General features: G+C 38.2%; 2 protein-coding genes across 3 annotated transcripts in view; both read left to right on the top strand.

Moving 5' to 3' along the window:
* Nucleotides 1-5,684, top strand: part of UFL1 (UFM1 specific ligase 1) — a 67,823-nt gene extending 62,139 nt beyond the window's left edge. Inside the window, exons 16-19 of the mRNA XM_004011263.5 lie at nucleotides 1,865-1,945; nucleotides 2,259-2,344; nucleotides 2,841-3,021; nucleotides 3,641-5,684. Of these exons, the coding sequence (XP_004011312.3) occupies nucleotides 1,865-1,945; nucleotides 2,259-2,344; nucleotides 2,841-3,021; nucleotides 3,641-3,859 (567 nt within the window). The 3' untranslated portion in view covers nucleotides 3,860-5,684. The remainder of the gene's footprint in view (nucleotides 1-1,864; nucleotides 1,946-2,258; nucleotides 2,345-2,840; nucleotides 3,022-3,640) is intronic.
* Nucleotides 5,685-13,188: 7,504 nt separating this feature from the next.
* FHL5 (four and a half LIM domains 5) overlaps nucleotides 13,189-21,828 on the top strand; it is a 62,586-nt gene continuing 53,946 nt past the window's right edge. For both annotated transcript variants that reach the window (XM_012182752.4, XM_060419224.1), the window contains exon 1: nucleotides 13,189-13,301. The gene's annotated coding sequence lies outside the window, so the exon portion shown is untranslated. The remainder of the gene's footprint in view (nucleotides 13,302-21,828) is intronic.

Raw genomic sequence — 21,828 nt, 5'->3', positions numbered from 1 at the left:
AGAGGCAAAAGTGCCTTTATGAGACTGACTGCATATCACTGGCATCGATCCAGTTCAGACTAAATCAGCCTCATGCCTGTGGCCTCTCCTGATGTGACATTTGTCACGTAAGTGAGATAGGCAGTTTGGGGGAAATGTTATTATCATGTAACTCCTCCTCATATCAAGGACTCTCCCTAAACCTCCAAACAGAGCTCCATTTATCTCTTCCTCCTACCCTAGAAAGGCACTGTGTCCCTTCCATTCTTCAGCTTGAACAGTGAGTGCCAGCTATGTGGACTGTTCCATGTACCTGCCTGCATGCCAGCCTCCACTGTGGGAAACAAATGAGTTCTGTCCCATGCCCTTCAAGGGCCGCAGGAAGATTGGTATAACATGGAGGGCAGGAGTCAGTAGGTTGTCCAGTCTTCCAAGACACTGTAATTCTAGAGCCTGCTGCCCACACCATTCCAGTAAGACCTCCTCTAGAACTTTTGCACTAGAAGGAGCCATAAGACTGTCCACAAATGCCATCAAACTTCACAAAGCACATCTGGGGCAGAGTGCAGTAAAGTGCCACACACCAGACAGTATAGCATCCATCTATCCATGGCTCAAGTCCCCTCACTTATAGATATGCTTGATCTTTATGAGTGGGGCTCCCTCATCTGGCCTTAGGGAAGAATACTCTTCCCACCACAATGGAAAAGATAAGGAGCAGCCTCTTACCCCAAATTCTCTTCTTGCAAGATGAACGGTGGGTATGTGCTCATTCACTCACAAGCTCTCTGATCCTCCTCTTTTACTGCAGGCACAAATGGGATGAATGCGGGCTGCATCTAGCCTCTTTGGCTGGCTGTTGACTAGTGTTCTGATGTTAAAGTATTTTAGTGTATTTTATCCCGAGTTTGCAGTCTGAAATTTAAGAACGATACACATTTTTTGTTTTGCTTTGTTTTAACGTATATTCAGTTCAGTTCAGTCACTCAGTCGTGTCCGACTTTGTGATCCCATGGACTGCAGCACCCCAGGCCTCCCTGTCCATCACCAACTCCTGGAGTTTACTCAAACTCATGTCCATCAAGTCAGTGATGCCATCCAACCATCCCATCCTCTGTCATCCACTTCTCCTCCTGCCTTCAGTCTTTCCCAGCATCAGGGTCTTTTCAAATGAGTCAACTCTTCGCATCAGGTGGCCAAAGTACTGGAGTTTCATCTTCAACATCAGCCCTTCCAGTGAACATTCAGGACTGATTTCCTTTAGGATGGACTGGTTGGATCTCCTTGCAGTCCAAGGCACTCTCAAGAGTCTTCTCCAACATCACAATTCAAAAGCATCAATTCTTCAGAGCTCAGCTTTCTTGACAGTCCAACTCTCACATCCATACATGACCAGTGGAAAAACCATAGCCTTGACTAGACGGACCTTTGTTGGCAAAGTAATGTCTCTGCTTTTTAATATGCTGCCTAGGTTGGTCATAACTTTCCTTCCAAGGAGTAAGCGTCTTTTTATTTCATGGCTGTAGTCACCATCTGCAGTGACTTTGGAGCCCCACAAAATAAAGTCTGACACTGTTTCCACTGTTTCCCCATCTATTTGCCATGAAGTGATGGGACCAGATGCCATAATCTTTGTTTTCTGAATGTTGAGCCTTAAGCCAACTTTTTCACTCTCTTCTTTCACTTTCATGAAGAGGCTTTTAGTTCTTCTTTGCTTTCTGCCATAAGGGTGGTGTCATCTGCATATCTGAAGTTATTGATATTTCTCCCAGCAATCTTGATTCCAACTTGTGCTTCATCCAGCCCAGCGTTTCTCATGATGTACTCTGTAGCTTTGACATGTAGTGCATATACAATCTCAAAGGATTTTTTTTTTTCCCTATAGGTAAGAAAAAAAATTCTAAGTAAATTATCAGAAGAAACAAAAGTGCCTCTCACAAAACTCCACAACTCTCTGAATGAAAAGGTAAATAAAGCTTTACTGTATTTAGATATTTGAACTAGAATTTGTGATATTTGAATAGATTTTTATCAAAATAGCTGAAAACTAAGTTTAAAACTATTAATTTACACTCAGGACATCCCTTTTGAGGGTGAAGAGAGAAACGAAGCTGGGGACACTTTACTGTCTAGTCCTAAATCACAGTTTCAAAACTAATGACAAAATGACCTTTTTAAAAATTGTATTTGGGGTATAAAATTATAAAACAGTATTAAATGACTACTTTTCTTTAGGCGACTGTTTATAAAAGTAAATAATGGTTTAAACACCTTTCCAGAGCATAGAAGACTTTCTTGCTTGTCTGGATTCTGCAGCAGAAGCTTGTGATATTATGTTGAAGAAGGGAGACAAAAAAAGAGAAAGGTAACACTGAATTAATGTCTGAAATTGGAGTCTGTCTGAATCCTGCAAAGAGAACTGTTGTATCTAAATGGCTGTAGACCTTCAAACATAGTCAGTCTTCATATCCTTAAGTGTCCCTCTCTGACCCAATGGAATAAGGTATCAGAGTTCTTAATCCCATAGCTGATCAAGCCTAGGAATTAATAATTCTTACTAGCCTTAAGACCTTCTTTATAGGAAGCCTTATTTAAACCAGTGCACTTCTGTTTGATACCCAACAATTCAAAATAAAAAGCATACTTTGAGAATCTCTGATGTGTAGTTTTTCTATCTATATAGTTTTTCTATCATTTTTTAGCATATTAGTTTATCAGTGCTGTTCAGAACTGTGTCTGTTGCATAAATGGTCCCTTAAATTGTTTATGAAACCTAAAAATGAATACAGAAGGGAAGAACTGAAATTGGTGAGAACTTGTTAGAATATGATAACATGCTTGTGTTACTTTCTTTTGTCTAGGCAGGTACTATTTCAGCATCGACAAGCACTGGTTGAACAGCTAAAAGTCACAGAAGACCCTGCTCTTATCCTGCATCTCACGTCGGTTCTGTTGTTTCAGTTCTCAACCCATAGCATGCTCCATGCACCTGGAAGATGTGTCCCCCAGATCATTGCTTTTCTGAATAGTAAAATTCCAGAGGTATTATATTTTCAGTGTACTTGAAACTTTTAAAACTTTTAGATTCTGAATATTTTGAGTGTATTAACATCATGTTTCTGCTTCCTAGAGTGGGAACAGTGAAGGAGGAGATCGATTTTTAAAACTCAGTCTAGTTCAGGAATGTTTCAGGATCCTTTAAGATCTATAGTAAAGAATATTCTGAATTTAGAAATTAAGCTTTTGGAAGTGATATAATAATGCTCAGTCTTCCATTTCAGTTTATGCAGGTTTAACCTGTCCTTCAAGGATCAGCTCTAAAAGTCCTACCCAACACCAATTCTTCTGAGGGACTTCTCAGCTAGAAGTAAACTGGCTTCTTTGAATTTTCATGTCACTTTATCTTTGGTGATAGAACCCAGCTCAGTCAACTTACATTAAAATTATCTGTATTCGTGTTTTATCTCCCCCAATCTAACCTCCTTGAGCGCAAGGAACCTCCTTGAGAGCAAGGACCTTGCTAGATTCAGCCTTCTACTTCTGTGACCAGTAATTTGTAAAGATGAAGACCTGCAGTGTATAATGGTTGAATAAATCTTACTTTGTCCCACAGAAAATTAAACCATGTTCGTTAACTTTCCTCTCCTTTCTCTTTTCACAGGATCAACATACTCTTTTAGTAAAGTATCAAGGTTTGGTGGTAAAGCATTTAGTCAGTCAAAATAAGAAGACTGGGCAGGGAGAAGATCCCTTGAGTGATGAATTAGACAAAGAACAAGAGGATATCATCAATACAACTCGTAAAGAACTTCAGGAGCTTTCCTCATCCATTAAAGACCTTGTTCTCAAATCGAGAAAGTCATCAGTGACAGAAGAGTGATGATTTTAATTTACTTAATGTTGTCATACAGTAAATATTTTTTCCCCCAAAGTTAAAGGTGAGTGGTTACCAAAAAAAAAAAACAAACCCTCATTTCACAGTCCAGAATCCCCTCAATAGCACCTCCCACCACCCACAATTCAGTTAAAACAGTAGCATTGTATTCATTGTAAGTTAAAAAAATGTAAGTTTTGTAAATTGGGCTCTCCATGGAAGGTTTCTTTTTCACATTATTCTAAAAATTATACATTTCAAGTTTATTTTCTTCATATAAGCTGAATGAAAAATAAATTTTCTGATATCTTTTATCTCCAGGAAAGGACTCATTTGTTGTGTTACTAGATTTCAGGTGACATGTGTAAATATAGTTTACATAGAAACTCAAAATGTGGTGTTTTTTAAAGAAAGGGAAAACCTTTGGTATCAAAATGAAAATAAGTGTATTTTTCTTTAAAATTAATAGAGAATGCTTCAAACGTAAAATACAGAAGTTTGCCAGCTATTGTTTTTGTTTTATTACTAAGCCCTTGCTCTTATTCCTGGCAGATAGAGGGCCTCTCATTTCCCCCACAAGAGTGAACTTCTCTGCGTCTGGGGGCTTCAGGGATGTGTTTACAGATATAGAAGAATACCTGAGAGCCCCATGCATTTCTGTGCTCTACTTACAGGTGTTAAATCACATTTACTAAAAATGTACTACAAATAGTTTTCTGTAACCCAGTTTCTGAATTTCATTTTTCGTATCAGTAGACACTGTCACCTAATACTTTGTTGTAGGGGATCTATAATGCATTTAAATCATTGGAACTTTTTTTCAAAAATAGAAACTTAAGAAATAGGTATTCTTAATTTGTAAAGATTAGCAATTAAAAGACAAATAATTCCATGGAATAATAATTTTAATCAAATGAGTTTTAAGCAACAACTTACTGTATATAAAAAAGGAATTTAACTATTTAAAATAGTAAATTAAATCTCAAATATTTTAAAAAATACTATTTTATATTATTCCTTATATGGTATTTAAGACGATGTTTTAAAATGTTTGAATACAAAGATTAGTCTACCTCTACCCTAATTCTAGACAAAGTATTAACACTGGTTGAAAGAAGTTAATATAATTTGGTAAGCAATGTCAAAGTTGATAGGAATATTACAAATTTTAAAGTATTTTCCATTGGTAATTTTCTATTAATGTATTTTCATAAGGGCAAAGGAAGAAAATGACAAATTTTCTGTGACCACAGACTCCACTTAGTCATGTTGATTCAGCTTCCAGAACATACCCAACCTAATTTTTTATTCAGTGCTTGTTTAAGGATCTTATTACTTAGGTTTCAAGAGATACCAAAGTAATCCACATTTAAGTCAAAGTATCAGACAATGAAACAAAAAGCCATTCTTACTTTGTTGCATTACACGTTCATTAAATTATTTTCTTTTATCAAAATGGTTATTTTTCCACAGTAAATAAGCAGTTTTTATTTTTGTAAATAAAATTACTTAGCTGATTTTATATGTAAAAATCTAATTTCATTAATAAAATAAAAAATGTTTACTGTGCTCTTAATGGGCAGATTTAAGAATGTTATTTAGAATAAAGTTCTCTTTATTAAATTTTATGTACTTTGAATCTATTATCTTAATTACTAGGATTGATGTATATGTGTATTTACATTTTAAAATTATTATTTTGAATATTTTTAGAGGATTTTATTATGTTTGTACACAAAAATAGTTCCATAGTCCTCTGTGTCTTTCATTCCTTGCAAGTTTGCCATTCATGAACCATTTCACCTTAATAAATCATTTTCAGTTACCTGGATTTCAGCAAATGTATAGCTAAACTTTTATCTGCTGTTAGTACTTCTTACTGTTGCACATAATGGCAGGGATATTTGAATAATATGCTCAGGTATTTATATATGTTCTATCTCCAGACCATTTGTTTTTGAATAGTCAAAGGAAACTCATTTCTGACCATCAAAAAGAGTCAGTGAACAGTGGCATATCTTAACCAAAAATCAGTGTATTTCCCAAAAAGACCTTAACACAAAATTAGAAAAATAAATGTTGAAGTGGCTTAGCCTGAATGTAGACCCATCTTGAACTTTTTGGAGAATGTACTTTAGTCAGACCATGAAGCACCAAGGGTGAAGTCAAAGTGCAGCTGTAATTTGAAGTAGTGTGTCTGTAGAGTGAAAAGAAACAGTTCATTCCTTCCTCAGAAATGCCACTTGACCCACAGCCAAATGGGATTTTTTTTCTATCAAGAACTAACTTCTGTGAGTTAAGTAGGGGTGGGGACAATGGAAGTTTCACTGTCTTTGACTAATACCAATGAAGCTTTGACCCAAGTGTACATAGTATATAAGGAAAATGAAAGAAACAGATTTATAAATTCTGGCATGTAGATTTTCCACAAAATCTGAGAGCACTATTAAAGTTATGGCTATTAAAACAGCCTACAGATTCACTCAAGTTGCTCCCCTCTGAAGGCCACACTACACAAACAGGAGAATAAATAGAACCCAGGACCCCACAGCATTGGAAGAAAAAGAAATAAAAGGAGTTCAAATTGGAAAAGAAGTAAAACTGTGCCTATTTGCAGATGACATGATACTATACATAGAAAATCCTGAGGATACTACCAGAAAACTACTAGGGCTCACCAATGAATTTAGTCAAGTTGCAGGATACAAAATAAATATACAGAAATCCATTACATTTCTATACACTAACAGTGAAATTTTAGAAATAAGGAAACCCATATAAAGAAGAATAGGATACCGAGAAATAAACTTAACTGCAAAAGACCTGTACTCAGAAAACTCAGATGCTGATAAAAAAAAACTGAAGCCCACACAAACAGATGGAAAGACATTACCATGTGCTTGGATTAAAAGAATCAATATTGTTAAAATAACCATACTACTCAAGGCATTTTACAGATTGATTGCAATCCCTATCAAATTACCAATTGTATTTTTCACAGAACTGGAACAAAAAAAAATTGTTAATTGCATGTCAACACAAAAGACCTCAAATAGCCAAAACAGTTTCGAGAAAGACCTGGAAGAATTCTGCTCCCGACTTAAGAATATGATACTGACACAAAAACAGACACACAGATCAGTGAAACAGAATCGAATCTAGAAATAAGCCCATGTGTTTAAGGTCAATTATCTACAGAAAAAGAAGGAAAAAATATACAGTGGAAAAAAGACAGTCTCTTCCATAAGTGGACAGCTGCATGTAAAAGAATGAAATTACAATGTTCTCTAACGCATATTTAAAAAGTAGACTCAATAGAGTTAAAGACCTAAATGTAAGACTGGATGCTATAAAATTTAGAGAGGAAAACATACAGAAAACTCCTTTACATAAATGGTAACTTTTTTGATTTATCTCCTAGAGTAATGTAAAGAAAAACAGAAGTTTTAAAATGGGACCTAGTTAAACTTAAGAGCATTGCACAGCAAGAGAAACCACAAAGAAAATGGAAAGACAACCCTCAAAAGGTAGAATGTATTTACAAATGATGTGACTGATAAGGAATTCATGTCCAAATATACAAACAGCTCATACAACTCAATAACAAAAAAGCAATAAAAAAATGGGCAATACATCTAAATAGACATTTCTCCAAAGAAAACATAGATAGTCAATGGATATTTGAAAAGATGCTCAATATCATAATTATTAGAAAAATGCAAATCAAAACTACAGTGAGGTGTATCACCATACACTGGTCAGAATGGCCAACAAAAAGTTTATAAACAATGCTCAAGAGGGTATGGAGAAAAAGAAAACCACCTACACTGTTTGTGGGGATATAAATTGGTGCAGCCACTATTGAGCACAGTATGGAGGTTTCTTAAATACTAAAGGTGGAGTTGCCATATGATCTAGCAGTCCGCTCCTGGGCACATACCCTGAAAAGATAAAAACTCTAATTTGAAAGGAGACATGCACCCCAGTGTTCACAACAGCACTACTTAACAGTAGCCAGGACATAAAAGCAGCCTGTAAGTGTCCATCAAAAGATAGACGGAAAGAGAAGATGGGGCATATATATTATACATAAAGAGATATATAGTATATTGGGCTTCCCTTGTGGCTCAGCTGGTAAAGAATCCACCTGCAATGCGGGAGACCTGGGTTTGATCCCTGGGTCGGGAAGATCCCCTGGAGAAAGGAAAGGCTACCCACTCCAATATTCTGGCCTGGAGAATTCCATGGCCTGTGTAGTCCATGGGGTTGCAAAGAGTCAGACACGACCGAGCAACTTTCACTTTTCCTATGGTATATTACTCAGCCATTAAAAAAGAGTGAAATAATGCCATTTGCAACAACACGGATGGACCTAGAGTTTCATACTAATTGAATCAAGTCAGACACGGTATCACATAGAATCTAGAAAATGCATGTGTACTATGTCACGTCAGTCGTGTCTGACTCTTTGTGAACCTATGGACTGTAGCCCTCTAGGCTCCTCTGTCCATGGGATACTCCAGGCATGAATACTGAAGTGTGTTGCCATTTCCTCCAGGGAATCTTCCCAACCCAGGGATCAAACCCGAGTCTCATGTCTCCTGAATTGGCAGTTGGGTTCTTTACCACTAGTACCACCCAGGAAGCCCATATAAGTGAACTTATTTACAAAACCGAAATAGACTCACAGACATAGAAAACAAACTCATGGTTACCAGAGGGTATAGCAGTGGGTAGAGGGGAGATAAGTTAGGAATTTCAGATAAAATAGAAATAAGGACCTACTGTATAGCACAGGAAACTATTCAATACCTGATAATAACCAACAATGGGGGGAAATCTGAAAAATATATATGTATATATTTGTGTGTGCATGTGTTTTAGTGTTAGTCGCTCAGTTGTGTCCAACTATTTGTGACCCCATGGACTATGTAGCCTGCCAGGCTTCTCTGCCCATGAGATTTTCCAGGCAAGGATACTGGAGTGGGTTGCCATTTCCTTCTCCAGGGGATCTTGCTGACCCAGGGATCGAACCCGGGTTTCTTGCATTGTAGGCCGATTCTGTACCATCTGAGCCACCAGGGAAGTATCTGTGTGTGTATGTGTACACATATAATATGTATGTGTGTATATATATACATATATATAGCATTAAAAAGTCACTTTGCTATATATCTGAAACATGGTAAATCAACTATAAATAAATTTTAAAAAAAGAACCCAGGTCAGACTTTTTCCAAATCGTTAAGAAAGAAAGCCTGACTTTTGGGTCTTCAAAAACTGTTTATTCCATTTACATCACACACAAAAAGAAGGAACTACTACATTAAACAGGTATTAAATTTTTTAAAGTTCCCAGTGTTGTGTTTTATCTGTGTTACCAGGCTTGTCTCTATTTGCACTTCTGTTCCTCTTCAACGATTAGTAGTAAGACTTAACCTGGATGTATGTTTGAAGAGCAGGAAGGAAGGGATTATACTGGGGTGTGATGGAGGAAAGGGAGGACATGGTGAGTTTCAATCCTTGGCTCAATAATCTCCTGGATCCTGTAAGACAACTAAGTACAAAGAATAATAATACAAATCTTAAAAATTTTGTGTCTTGCTTTCAAGGTGATGGCAAGAATCAACAGTTACAGTTCAATACAGTGTTTGGAGAGCAGCAAGCAGAGGATGTAATGGGAGAAGAAAGTCAAATTGTATTGCACTGCAGGGAGGGGAACTGAACCAGCTGGAGGTGACTCTTGAGAAAAGTAGGACTAGCCTGGTAAGGGCATTTCTGGGCAGAGAAAAGGAGATTCCAGACTACTAAGATAATATGAAGAGAAATTTTGGAATTCCTAAAGTATGAGAAATATGAAAAATGATTTGGGAAGTAGTGTAAGAAGAAGCTGGAGAGACTAGAGGAGGAGGAATCACAAAATGGCTTACATGCTAAGCTGAGAAGTTAGCCATTCTCCTAAAAGCAAGAGGTTGCCTTTAAAGATGAACCAGGGAAGCGAGGTGATTGTCTTTTAAAAGGATCATCCATTCTGAAAGGCAGTTTGACAGTTTGCCAAAATCCTTTAAAATGTATGTATTACTTGTGAGATCAATGTCTCCTGAGAAGTAAAATGTGAACTTAAAAACGTGTACAAATCTTTTCCCCCCAGCCTCTGATAGAAGAGAAGTGTGGATGATACATCTCTCAAGGAAAGGAGGCAGTCTTCCACCAAAGAAAAGTCCTTTCTCTGACTAGTCAAGCTAAGACAAAATCCCCACAGGTTTTCTCCTTTGTCTATTATTCATTATAAAGAAGAAAAAATCATTTTAGCAAATTGTTTTCCTACTAAACTGTCTTACTAGTAAAGTGCAGCCTTAAATTAAATGTTTAAGTTTAAATTAATGAACTTAAGAGTGTTCTATTTTTTTTCTTCTCTCTTTCCCACCAGAATCTAAGTCTTGTGAGTCATAAATTATAAATGCTGAGGCTAAGTTTTGATGTTGAAGAAAACAGATCATAGAGAAAAAAAGAGGAAGCGTTATTCCATCACATACTTCATTATGCTGCAGCCATTATTTGCAGCCACTTCAAAAATATTTGATTTGGAAAATCACAGTATATTAAGTAAAAAAGATATATGCAGTGTGGTTTTGATTTTCTTATTAAACATATTTAACTATAGCTGTGTAAGTATTTGCATGAAAATTCATAAACATTTCCTGTATAGCTACATGTATGCATACAGAATATTTCAAAGATATTTGAGTGAATTGTGACTGTCTCTTGGATTGCAAGTCATTTTAAACAATGTTTTTCATTATTTCAGACTTTCTGCAAGAAGCGTGTATTTTATAATTCCATAAACATATCTTTAAATATTGTTTTATAGTGATACAAAGAAATTATAGAAAGGGACTAGATTGAGGCAGACGCCAAATGTTTTATGACTGATAACAACAATCCAAGTGAGAAATGCGAGGGCCAGAATGCAGGGATAATGACAAATCTAGGAAATATTTAACAAAGTAGAACCACCAGAAGTTGAGGATGGGGATGGTGGAGACTAACTGAGGAAAGTGAGAAGTCCAAGGTACGATGGGTTAGGTGACGGTGCCATGTCCTGAGACAGGAAATGCGGCAGACCTCATCTGTACAGTGGGAGGTGGGGAACAGATAAAGGTGTTTGTTTGGGATGCCTATGGACCTCTGTGCAAAGACAGCGAAGAGACCACAGGATACAGGCCTAGAACCTTAGAGAGCAATACCAGCTGAGAATACAGGTTTAGCAGTCATAATATATTGCTAATTGTTTTCATGAGAAAATCCATGGAGAGGGTAGAGAAGCATTCTGAACTGAGAATGAAATTCTAGGGAAGAGTGAGGTGAATAAAGGGAAAGGAGGTTGAAGATGCTAAGCCCAAGGAGAAAATTAGGAGAGAATGACTTAGTGAAACCAAGGAAAGAGAGTTTCAAAAAGAAATGGACATGGCAGAGATGAGAAATTTCAGGTAAGATCAAAGACAGTTACTCTTTAGAGTGTTAACTAAGATATTTTATGAGCTTAATGGAGCTATGTGGAGTAGTTTGAGAATGGAGCAGGAGGATCTTAGGTTGGATGCGTGAATGAAGATTACCCTCTCAGGAAAACACGGGGGCAATAAAGAGGGTTCCATAACTACATGGGGACATAGGCGACTTTATAACTCCTGGACTCTACTTCCTCACCTTTAAAAGGAGAAAATTAATGCCGGTCTATCCGTGGCATCATGAGAATTAAAAGCTATTACTAGTAATAGATTTTATGTTAGATTGAATTTTTATAATAGTTTGAATGTTCTTTTGTCCTTTCACTGAATCAATTTGTTGCTGCTCATCACAATGTTTTCATTTTTATAATAACTTTATCATCAAAGTCAGGTGAATAACAAGGCACTGAGTTGATTGCTTTTATATATTTCCCTAGCTCAGGTTTTTTGATTGTATGTAACTGAGTTTGACCTCAGAAAACACTAACATATTTCTTTGGCACCTGGAACAAGGACAGGTCAAGTTTGGTCTGGGAATAGATGGAGTTAAAGCAGAACATTTCCTTCCTCACCCACCTTTACAAACTGAAGAAATGGCCTTAAACAGAGAGATTAAAAGTAAATGTCACCTGCTTTACAGATAAATATGACCCACAGAATTCCTGTTGTAGATTAGTTCAGTATTCAAACATTTCTTTAGATCCATCTCCTGAAACATCTGGCCACTTTTTAAGTTTTGATTTCAGATTTCAAAAGGCTGAGTCTGTGCTTAAGTGAAGTCATACTGCCATGGGCATGACGTAACAATTGTTGCCAGCTCAGAGGGAAAGAGGCAGAAGCAGGGAATGCCAGGTCCACAGTACAGGTGCAAGAAGCAGGTTAACTACTTTGAGTTATCCGAGTCAAGTCTAAGGTTCAAAGTTCACCAGTTTCCCAGGAAGGCAGTGATAGAGGCCACACCCCACGATTCATCTCTCAAGCTACGAAAAACGCTACAGGTGAGAACATCAGGCCTCATCTCTTTCCAGATATTTCAACAGAAAATCTCTGTAGTTTGTCCATTTCTAACCTATAAGAAGATCTGATTTTAGCTCAGTTGGTAAAATACCCGCCTGCAATGCAGGAGACTCCAGTTTGATTCCTGAGATGAGAAGAACTCCTGGAGAATGGATAGGCTATCCACTCCAGTATTTTGGGGCTTCCCTGGTGGTTCAGACAGTAAAGAATCTGCCTGCAATACAGGAGACCTGGGTTCGATCCCTGGGTTGGGAATATCCTCTGAAGGAGCGCATGGCAACCCACTCCAGTATTCTTGCCTGGAGAGAATCCCTGCGGACAGAGGAGCCTGGCAGGCTGCAGTCCATGGGGTCGAAGAGTCGGCCATGACTGAGCAACTAAGCACAGCACACAGCAACCCATAAGAAGGATTCTGTCACTGAAATAACAGCAACAACAACACACACACACACACACACAAAACAGGAAATACATCATCCTTTATAGAAAAATTTTTTTAATTTAAATATACCCTCAATTTAGACTATGCAGTGGGAATTTCTTGAGTGTATGTGAATGTCTGTATGTACACTTTATATTTTAAACTTTCTGGAGATTATCTAGACGTTTCATGTACTAATTCTGGCAGGATTTCCCTTTAAGGATGTCCCGCAGAGAATTTGCTACTCATAATTTTAAGTAAAAATTGACGAGTGCTTTTTCAGCCCAGTAGGAGTCAGCTATGTACATGTCACAAGACTTGGAGGAAACCCACACACCCTCCTATTTTCTTCCACAAAGTTAAAAAGGCTGCAGTTGGGAGGGACCCTCAGATAGTTTTGGTGGCCCATTCTGTACCTCTTGGAGGTAACATATGAATGTGTAAATCATCGTATATTCTCCTTTCATCCTGTTTAAACTGTTGGAAGAGGCTTTAAGAAAAAGTAAGTTTTGTTTTCTTCTCCTTAATGTTGTCTTTGCATTTCTAATTTTTTTTTTAAGTGTGGGAGAGTCTTATAAACTTTCTCATTGCTACTTAAAGGAAACTTTGTGGTGACTTGGTTTTACTTGGCAAGCAAGATATATCTTGAAGTTTCTTAGAAACTTTTTAAAAGGCATTTGAGCCAGCAGTTATCAAACTTTATATGCTGAGCTTTTCAGATTTCTCAATTTGATGCCATGTGTATAAAGGCAACATAGTAGCCAAATAACTCTTGAGTTGTCTCCTGAGTTCTGAAAATTGTCTGTAATTGGAGATACAGCTTCATTGTATTCATAAAAAAGGGAATGACTTGATTCTGGGGTTTTAATTGGCTTAATTTATTTGAATGACTAACTTTATCACTAAGGATATTTTATGGCTGGATTTATATATCCAGAGCACAATTTAAAGTCATTTACAGATTTTGAGTTAGTGAGATTCCTGCTATTAAAAAAAAAGAAAAACTGCCTATTTTTCACAAGCAGGCATAAAGACAATTCCTAATCTTAGGCTTTCTAAGATTGAATTAAAATATCTGTGTGTCTGACCCATGTGTAATATGCTAAATGAATCTAAAGCATTGCTTCTTGAAACTGAGATAGTATCATGAAAGCAGAAGTATGGTTCCCATATGTGTTTATACTTTTTCCCTCTCTAATCAGATTCTTTTTGGTGTCTGTCATCCATTTGAAAACCAAATGCAACACCTCAACTTGTCAATTTGGGTTTTGGAAATGTGGGAACCAAAAAGAATCATTAATAAAATGTGTAATTCTTATAAATAAAATATAACAAGTCATTTTAGCTGTCATTTCACATTCACAATATTATCATGTATAGGTTCTAGGATTTTTATTAGCAACATACATGGGTTAAAATTTAGCACAAACAATTGCAGATATACACATCGCACAGGATATTTATTAACATGTTTGTTATGATCTGTGCCTAAAGCCATACTCCAAACTGCTTGGTGGGAAAGGTAAACTCTGACATCTGTTTTCTACACTTGTTCTATTTATTCCCATGTGTTGTCATTAGTTGCCAATTCTGGGACTGTTCTACCTAAACAAGAGCAGCAGATTTGTGCTTTAATGTAACATCACCTCACTGACAAATCTACCTCTTATTTTTATTATATTTGCCAACAACATTCTGAGTAAAGTTGGATTAATTGGGGTTCCTTAAGCGAGGCTAGCAACTTTCTACTACAATATTGAAGATAAATTTTTTTCTAGAACATGCTGCATAAGCTTAGATTTGTTTTTTCACATTTTCAATCTAGGAAATGACCTCTTTAGAATTGGAAACCAAATACTTGGGTTCACATGCAAAGTTCTGAATCAGATGTCAGTTAAACAACCTTACATTTCCATGTTCTTGTAATTCTCATTATCCTTTCTGATTGTCATCATTTTTCTTGGTTACCTTTTGGCCCCCTGGAAGGAATTGTGAATAGGAGGGGAAGGAGAAAGAGGATACGGGACTCCCTCCTACCATAACAGCTCGAATCCCTCCAAAATTATCAGCTTGAGCACTATCTCCACATTAGACTTGGGATCACAGATTCTCTTAACAATCTGAGAATCAACGGACATGTCTCAGAAGGAAAAAAGCACATTGTATATAGATTTTTTTCCCTTAACAGTTCTGGGGTTGATATACTCTTGAAACCTGTTCTTGAGTATTCTTGAGGTGTCCTGATTAGGAACTACTATTCTCCACAAAACCTGGAGTTGGTGGGTTTATGCAATCTTTAAACGGATTAAGGTGGAAGTATGTCTGTCTCTCTCAATTTACCCAAGGACAGGTAAGGTTAAGGCAAAGATTTTAGCTGAAGATGACATTTAAGGGCTAATTTTTGAAGCAGATACATAATCCATAGTCATACTTGTTCTGGATAGCATGTCTACTGATATAAAAGTGGAAGATTCAAATATCATAAGTTTCTTCTGTGGAGACTAAGGCTTAGAATGGAAAGGTGATAGGACTAAGCCTCTAGAGACCCCAGAATGTGGAACAGGTGACTGAAGCGGGGCCTCCCTATTCTCTGGCCATTCTCCCAAATCCCCATACCGACCTATTGGTAGATTGGGGCATAAAAGGAAAGATCTAAACCAGTGCCCATTATCTCATCTCCTCTACTTCAGGGATCCCGGACTTTAATCTCTCCTCCTTTATTGGCTCCTCTCTTCAGCATTTAAGCATATTCAAATCCCCCATCTTGAAAAGCTTCTGCTTCATTACCAAGCTTTTCCAGTTTACCCTCATTCCTAAGCTTTATAGATCAATATTCTGAAAGTATTGTCTACACTGTAAAGAATCCCCACTTTCTTAGCCCTCACTTCTCAGTCTATTGTTGTCTGGCTTTGATCCTCATCAGTTTTCCCCAGCTCTCACTGAGGTGATCAATCACTAGTGTATTGCTAAATCCAGCAGAAATTTCTTTCTTATTCTCTTTGTGCTGTTTCAGAACCATTTTACCTTCATCTCCACTTTTCCCATCTTGAAACACTCTTTACCCAGAGCTTCCATGATGTCCAACTGCTAGTTTTTCTCCCACCTATGCTCAGTCAGTTTCACAGATTCCTCTTCCTCTTCCCTATATCCTAGACTCCTTTTCTCTTTCTGAGCAATGTCACAGCTTCAGTTACAGTCTATTCTATATTCTTAGGAGTCCAAAATCTTTATGTCCAGCTAAGATATCTTTCCTGAGCAACAAACCTCTATGTCTGATTGTCTGCTGAATATAGGACTTCCCAGAGCAGGTGTAGACCTTAGTGAATACAATGGAGTAAGTGGAGGGACATGAAGGGCAAGCCAGGTAGAAATTTTGCCCTATAATTTGCCCTGGGATCCTTTTCAAAATGTCCAAGGAATTTGTGTGGTTTCCCCGCACTCACTCTTCGGACCTGACTCAATAGCTCTCCTTGACTTTCCCACAGTCCTCTCAAGTCTCATTTTAATCTAAAAGTAAACTCATCAACCACCTCTCATACTTCCCACCCTGCTTCCCCTAAGTATCCTCGTACAGAAAATAACACCATGATACAACCAGTTGCTCAAGCCAGAACCTGGAGGTGAACTGACTCCACCTCTCCCTCAATTTATATACCCAAAGAATCTCCAAATTCTGTTGACACTACCTCATCCACTCACCAGCTTCCCTCCTCTGTCACTGCCATAACCCTATTTCAGGCTGCCATCCTCCTTTATTTGGTGAACAGTAGTCCTTTCATGGGTCTCCCTGCCTCCAGAATTGCCTTCTTTGGCTTCACTCCCCATACTGAAGCCAGAGTCATTGACGTGAAACTATTGGTCTAAAAATAGATTTATTTTGACTATCTCTTACTTCAAGCCTTTTCCTGACTCTCCACTGGCCTTAGGATAATGTCCAGATTCCTTCTCAAAGTTAAAGAGAAGTCGCAGAGTTCAGTGGGTTACAGCAGAAGTCCCCAAACTTTAAAGTGCTCAGGAACCACCTTGTTAAAATGTATATTCTGATTCTGTAGGTCTGGGTTGGTGCCTCAGTTGTTGCATTTTTAACAAGTTCCCGGGTGATGCTGATAATACTGGTTCATGGACCATACGTTTCATGCTAGATTGGCTGGAGCTCAAATCTCTGTTGTATTCCTCACTAAATCTGATAACTTAGAAGAGTCACTTAGTGCGCACACAAGTGTGCATGTGTGTGTCATTGTCCTTTCATACGAAATGAAGATCCTGACAGTGTAACACTTTCTCAGGTTTAAAATGAGGAACAAATGTGTTATATTAAAATTACAACAGTGTCTGGCACAGAATAAGTATTAAGCACAAGTTATTTTTCTTACTAGTTAAGACTCTGAATTGGAGAAGGAAATGGCAACCCACTACAGTATTCTGGCCTGGAAAATCCCATGGACAGAGGAATCTGGAGGGCCACAGCGCATGGAGTTGCAAAGAATTGGACACGACTGAGCAACTGAGCCCTGAGCACAAGACCTTGAATAATTTAGCCTCTATCAGTTCAGTTCAGTCACTCAGTCATGCCCAACTCTTTGCGACCCCATGAACTGCAGCATGCCAGGCCTCCCTGTCCATCACCAACTCCCAGAGTTCACTCAAACTCATGTCCATCGAGTCGGTGATACTATCCAGCCATCTCATCCTCTGTCGTCCCCTTCTCCTCCTACCCCCAATCCCTCTCAGCATCAGAGTCTTTTCCAATGAGTCAACTCTTCGCATGAGGTGGCCAAAGTACTGGAGTTTCAGCTTTAGCACCATTCCTTCCAAAGAACACCCAGGGCTGATCTCCTTCAGAATGGACTGGTTGGATCTCCTTGCAGTCCAAGGGACTCTCAAGAGTCTTCTCAAACACCACAGTTCATAAGCATCAATTCTTCAACGCTCAGCTTTATTCACAGTCCAACTCTCACACGACTACTGGAAAAATCATAGCCTTGAGTAGACAGACCTTTCTTGGGAAAGTAATGTCTCTGCTTTTGAATATGCTATCTAGGTTGGTCATAACTTTCCTTCCAAGGAGTAAGAGTCTTTTAATTTCGTTGCTGCAATCACCATCTGCAGGGATTTTGGAGCCCACAAAAATAAAGTATGGCACTGTTTCCACTGTTTCCCCATCTATTTCCCATGAAGTGATGGGACCAGATGCCATGATCTTCATTTTCTGAATGCTGAGCTTTAAGCCAACTGTTTCACTCTCCTCTTTCACTTTCATCAAGAGGCTTTTGAGTTCCTCTTCACTTTCTGCCATAAGGGTGGTGTCATCTGCATATCTGAGGTTATGGGTATTTCTCCCGGCAATCTTGATTCCAGCTTGTGCTTCCTCCAGACCAGCATTTCTTATGATGTACTCTGCATATAAGTTAAATAAGCAGGGTGACAATACACAGCCTTGACGTACTCCTTTTCCTATTTGGAACCAGTCTGTTGTTCCATGTCCAGTTCTAACTGTTGCTTCCTGACCTGCATATAGGTTTCTCAAGAGGCAGGTCAAGTGGTCTGGTATTCCCATCTCTTTCAGAATTTTCCAGTTTCTTGTGATCCACACGGTCAAAGATTTTGGCATAGTCAATAAAGTAGAAATAGATGTTTTTCTGTATCTCTCTTGCTTTTTTTATGATCCAGTGGATGTCGGCAATTTGATCTCTGGTTCCTCTGCATTTTCTAAAACCAGATTGAACATCTGGAAGTTTATGGTTCACGTATTGCTGAAGCCAGGCTTGGAGAATTTTGAGCATGACTTTACTAGCATGTGAGATGCATGCAATTGTGCGGTAGTTTGAGTATTCTTTGGCATTGCTTTTCTTTGGGATTGGAATGAAAACTGACCTTTTCCAGTCCTGTCGCCACTGCTGAGTTTTCCTAATTTGCTGGCATATTGAGTACAGCACTTTCACAGCATCATCTTTCAGGATTTGAAACAGCTCCACTGGAATTCCATCACCTCCACTAGCTTTGTTTGTAGTGATGATTTCTAAGGCCCACTTGACTTCACATTCCAGGATGTCTGGCTCCAGGTGAGTGATCACACCATCATGATTATCTGGGTCATGAAGATCTTTTTTGTACAGTTTTTCTGTGTATTCTTGCCACCTCTTCTTAATATCTTCTGCTTCTGTTAGGTCCATACCATTTCTGTCCTTTATCAAGCCCATCTTTGCATGAAATGTTCCCTTGGTATCTCTAATTTTCTTGAAGAGATCTCTAGTCTTTCCCATTCTGTTGTTTTCCTCTATTTCTTTGCATTGATCACTGAGGAAGGCTTTCTTATCTCTCTTTGCTATTCTCTGGAACTCTGCATTCAGATGCTTTTATCTTTCCTTTTTGCGTCTCTTCTTTTCACAGCTATTTGTAAGGCCTCCCCAGACAGCCATTTTGCTTTTTTGCATTTCTTTTCCATGGGGATGATCTTGATCCCTGTCTCCTGTACAATGTCACGAACCTCCGTCCATAGTTCATCAGGCACTCTATCTATCAGATCTAGGCCCTTAAATCTATTTCTCACTTCCACTCTATAATCATAAGGGATTTGATTTAGGTCATACCTGAATGGTCTAGTGGTTCTACCTACTTTCTTCAATTTCAGTCTGAATTTGGCAATAAGGAGCTCATGATCTGAGCCACAGTCAGCTCCTGGTCTTGTTTTTGCTGACTGTATATTCTCCATCTTTTGCTGCAAAGAACATTATCAATCTGATTTCGGTGTTGACCATCCAGTGATGTCCATGTGTAGAGTCTTCTCTTGTGCTGTTGGAAGAGGGTGTTTGCTATGACCAGTGCATTTTCTTGGCAAAACTCTATGAGCCTTTGTCCTGCTTCATTCCATACTCCAAGGCCAATTTTGCCTGTTACTCCAGGTGTTTCTTGACCTCCTACTTTTGCATTCCAGTCCCCTATAATGAAAAGGACATCTTTTGGGGGTGTTAATTCTAAAAGGTCTTGTAGGCTTCATAGAACCGTTCAACTTCAGCTTCTTCATCATTACTGGTTGGGGCATAAACTTGGATTACTGTGATATTGAATGGTTTGCCTTGGAAACAGAGATCATTCTGTCATTTTTGAGATTGCATCCAAGTACTGCATTTTGGACTCTTTTGTTGACCATGATGGCTCCTCTGTTTCTTCTAAGGGATTCCTGCCTGCAGTAGTAGATATAATGGTCATCTGAGTTAAATTCACCCATTCCAGTCCATTTTAGTTCACTGATTCCTAGAATGTCGATGTTCACTTTTGCCATCTCCTGTTTGACCACTTCCAATTTGCCTTGATTCATGGACCTAACATTCCAGGTTCCTATGCAATATTGCTCTTTACAGCATCGGACCTTGCTTCTATCTCCAGTCACATCCACAACTGGGTATTGTTTTTGCTTTGGCCCCGTCCCTTCATTCTTTCTGGAGTTATTTCTGCACTGATCTCCAGTAGCATGTTGGGCACCTACTGACCTGGGGAGTTCCTCTTTCAGTATCCTATCATTTGGCCTCCATAGTCTTCTCCAAAACAGTTTTTACTATTGCACTGAAGGGCACACCTAGGCATGCACATGTGTGCACACACACACACACACACACACAAACACACACACACAAAACACACTCTACTTCTCAGTCACAGCACATGACCTCTGCAAAGTAGGAATTGAGCAAATGCCTCTTTTCTGCCAGGCCTCCATGGGCACTTCTCCACAGAGCTCTCTGCCCACAGACCTAACTCACCTAGTCGTATTCAGGTGCTCCTTTCCCTGGGAAGAACTTACAGACCACCCTCTACCCAAATCTATGTTTGGTACCACTTTTTCATATTCTCAAACTGCCAATGTACCCTCTTGGGCTCACATTATAGTCTCATTTATTTATCATCTATAAGACTGTATGCTCCATTAGAGCAAGGGACTATGGCAATTATTGCAGACTTTCTAGCATTTACACACTGTTGCAAGTTTCAGATGATCAGTAAGAAAGAATGCATTTTATTGACACAATCCAAAGACCGTAAAATGAGACATGGAGACGGGGAACAAAGATTTAAGATCTGATGTAATAGAATGAGCTTCTCTACAAATGCTGCCTCTGGGTTGCACTGTTAACCCACTGGAAAGGGGGGAAAAAGGGTTTAAATTCATTAAATAAATTTGCAAGGCTAAAAAGTCAGTGCAAGAGTGACAGTGTGATATAGAGGAAAGAGTCAAAGCTTTGAAGTCTGGTCCATGTTGAGTCCTCTGTGAACTTGAGCAAATTAGTTCGCCTCACTTCCTTAAATGGAATAAAAACACCCTTGTAGAATTTTGTTATAGAATAATGCTACCAGTAGTCGTTTTTACTTTTTTATCTTCTCAAATTCTGCTTATACAATTCTGCTGCTACTGTACCTTAAGAGTTTCCTTTGCTTATTCATTTTGCCAGAGAATTGTCAATGGACCTTGAGTTTTATTTTGCAGTAGACCATTTGGATGTATCAGGTTCTCCCTTCTTATTATTTAAGAGTACACTTTAGGTTTTATTTTCAATTTAATTGCAATGATAACATGCGCTGAAGATAATGGGGAAATTGGCTTCTGAGATTCTTGCTTTCCAGCTTGATTTTGTTCTCTTTAAAGATCTTTTATATTTAATGATTCTTGCTGTTCTTAAGACAATTTAAGTAAAATGCCATTATCATGCAATTCCTAATACTTTCTAAAAGTCTGTTAATAGCTGTCCTGGTCAAGGTATCAAACTATTCATCATTTTCCTGACAGAATCAAAAAGTCATGTTCATTCATTCATATATTCACTCATTCACTCAAGTAGATAAAGTCAGTATAGTATTAATATCTATAAAAATATTGGTCAAGGTGTTCAATTTTTCTTATATCATGAATCTCTCCACTGTGCTGATAACCATTTCATGGGTGAACAAGGAGATGCCTATGATAAAATTTGACCAAGGCTTCTCAGTATAGAACAATGCTTTGACTTTCTGTAAAAAATTTTTCTTCACATTAA

Source organism: Ovis aries, chromosome 8 (genome assembly GCF_016772045.2).
Source record: "Ovis aries strain OAR_USU_Benz2616 breed Rambouillet chromosome 8, ARS-UI_Ramb_v3.0, whole genome shotgun sequence".
Classification (NCBI taxonomy): Eukaryota; Metazoa; Chordata; class Mammalia; order Artiodactyla; family Bovidae; genus Ovis; species Ovis aries.
The sequence above is the reverse complement of the archived record's forward strand: the minus strand, read 5'-3'. Positions and strand labels throughout refer to the sequence as shown.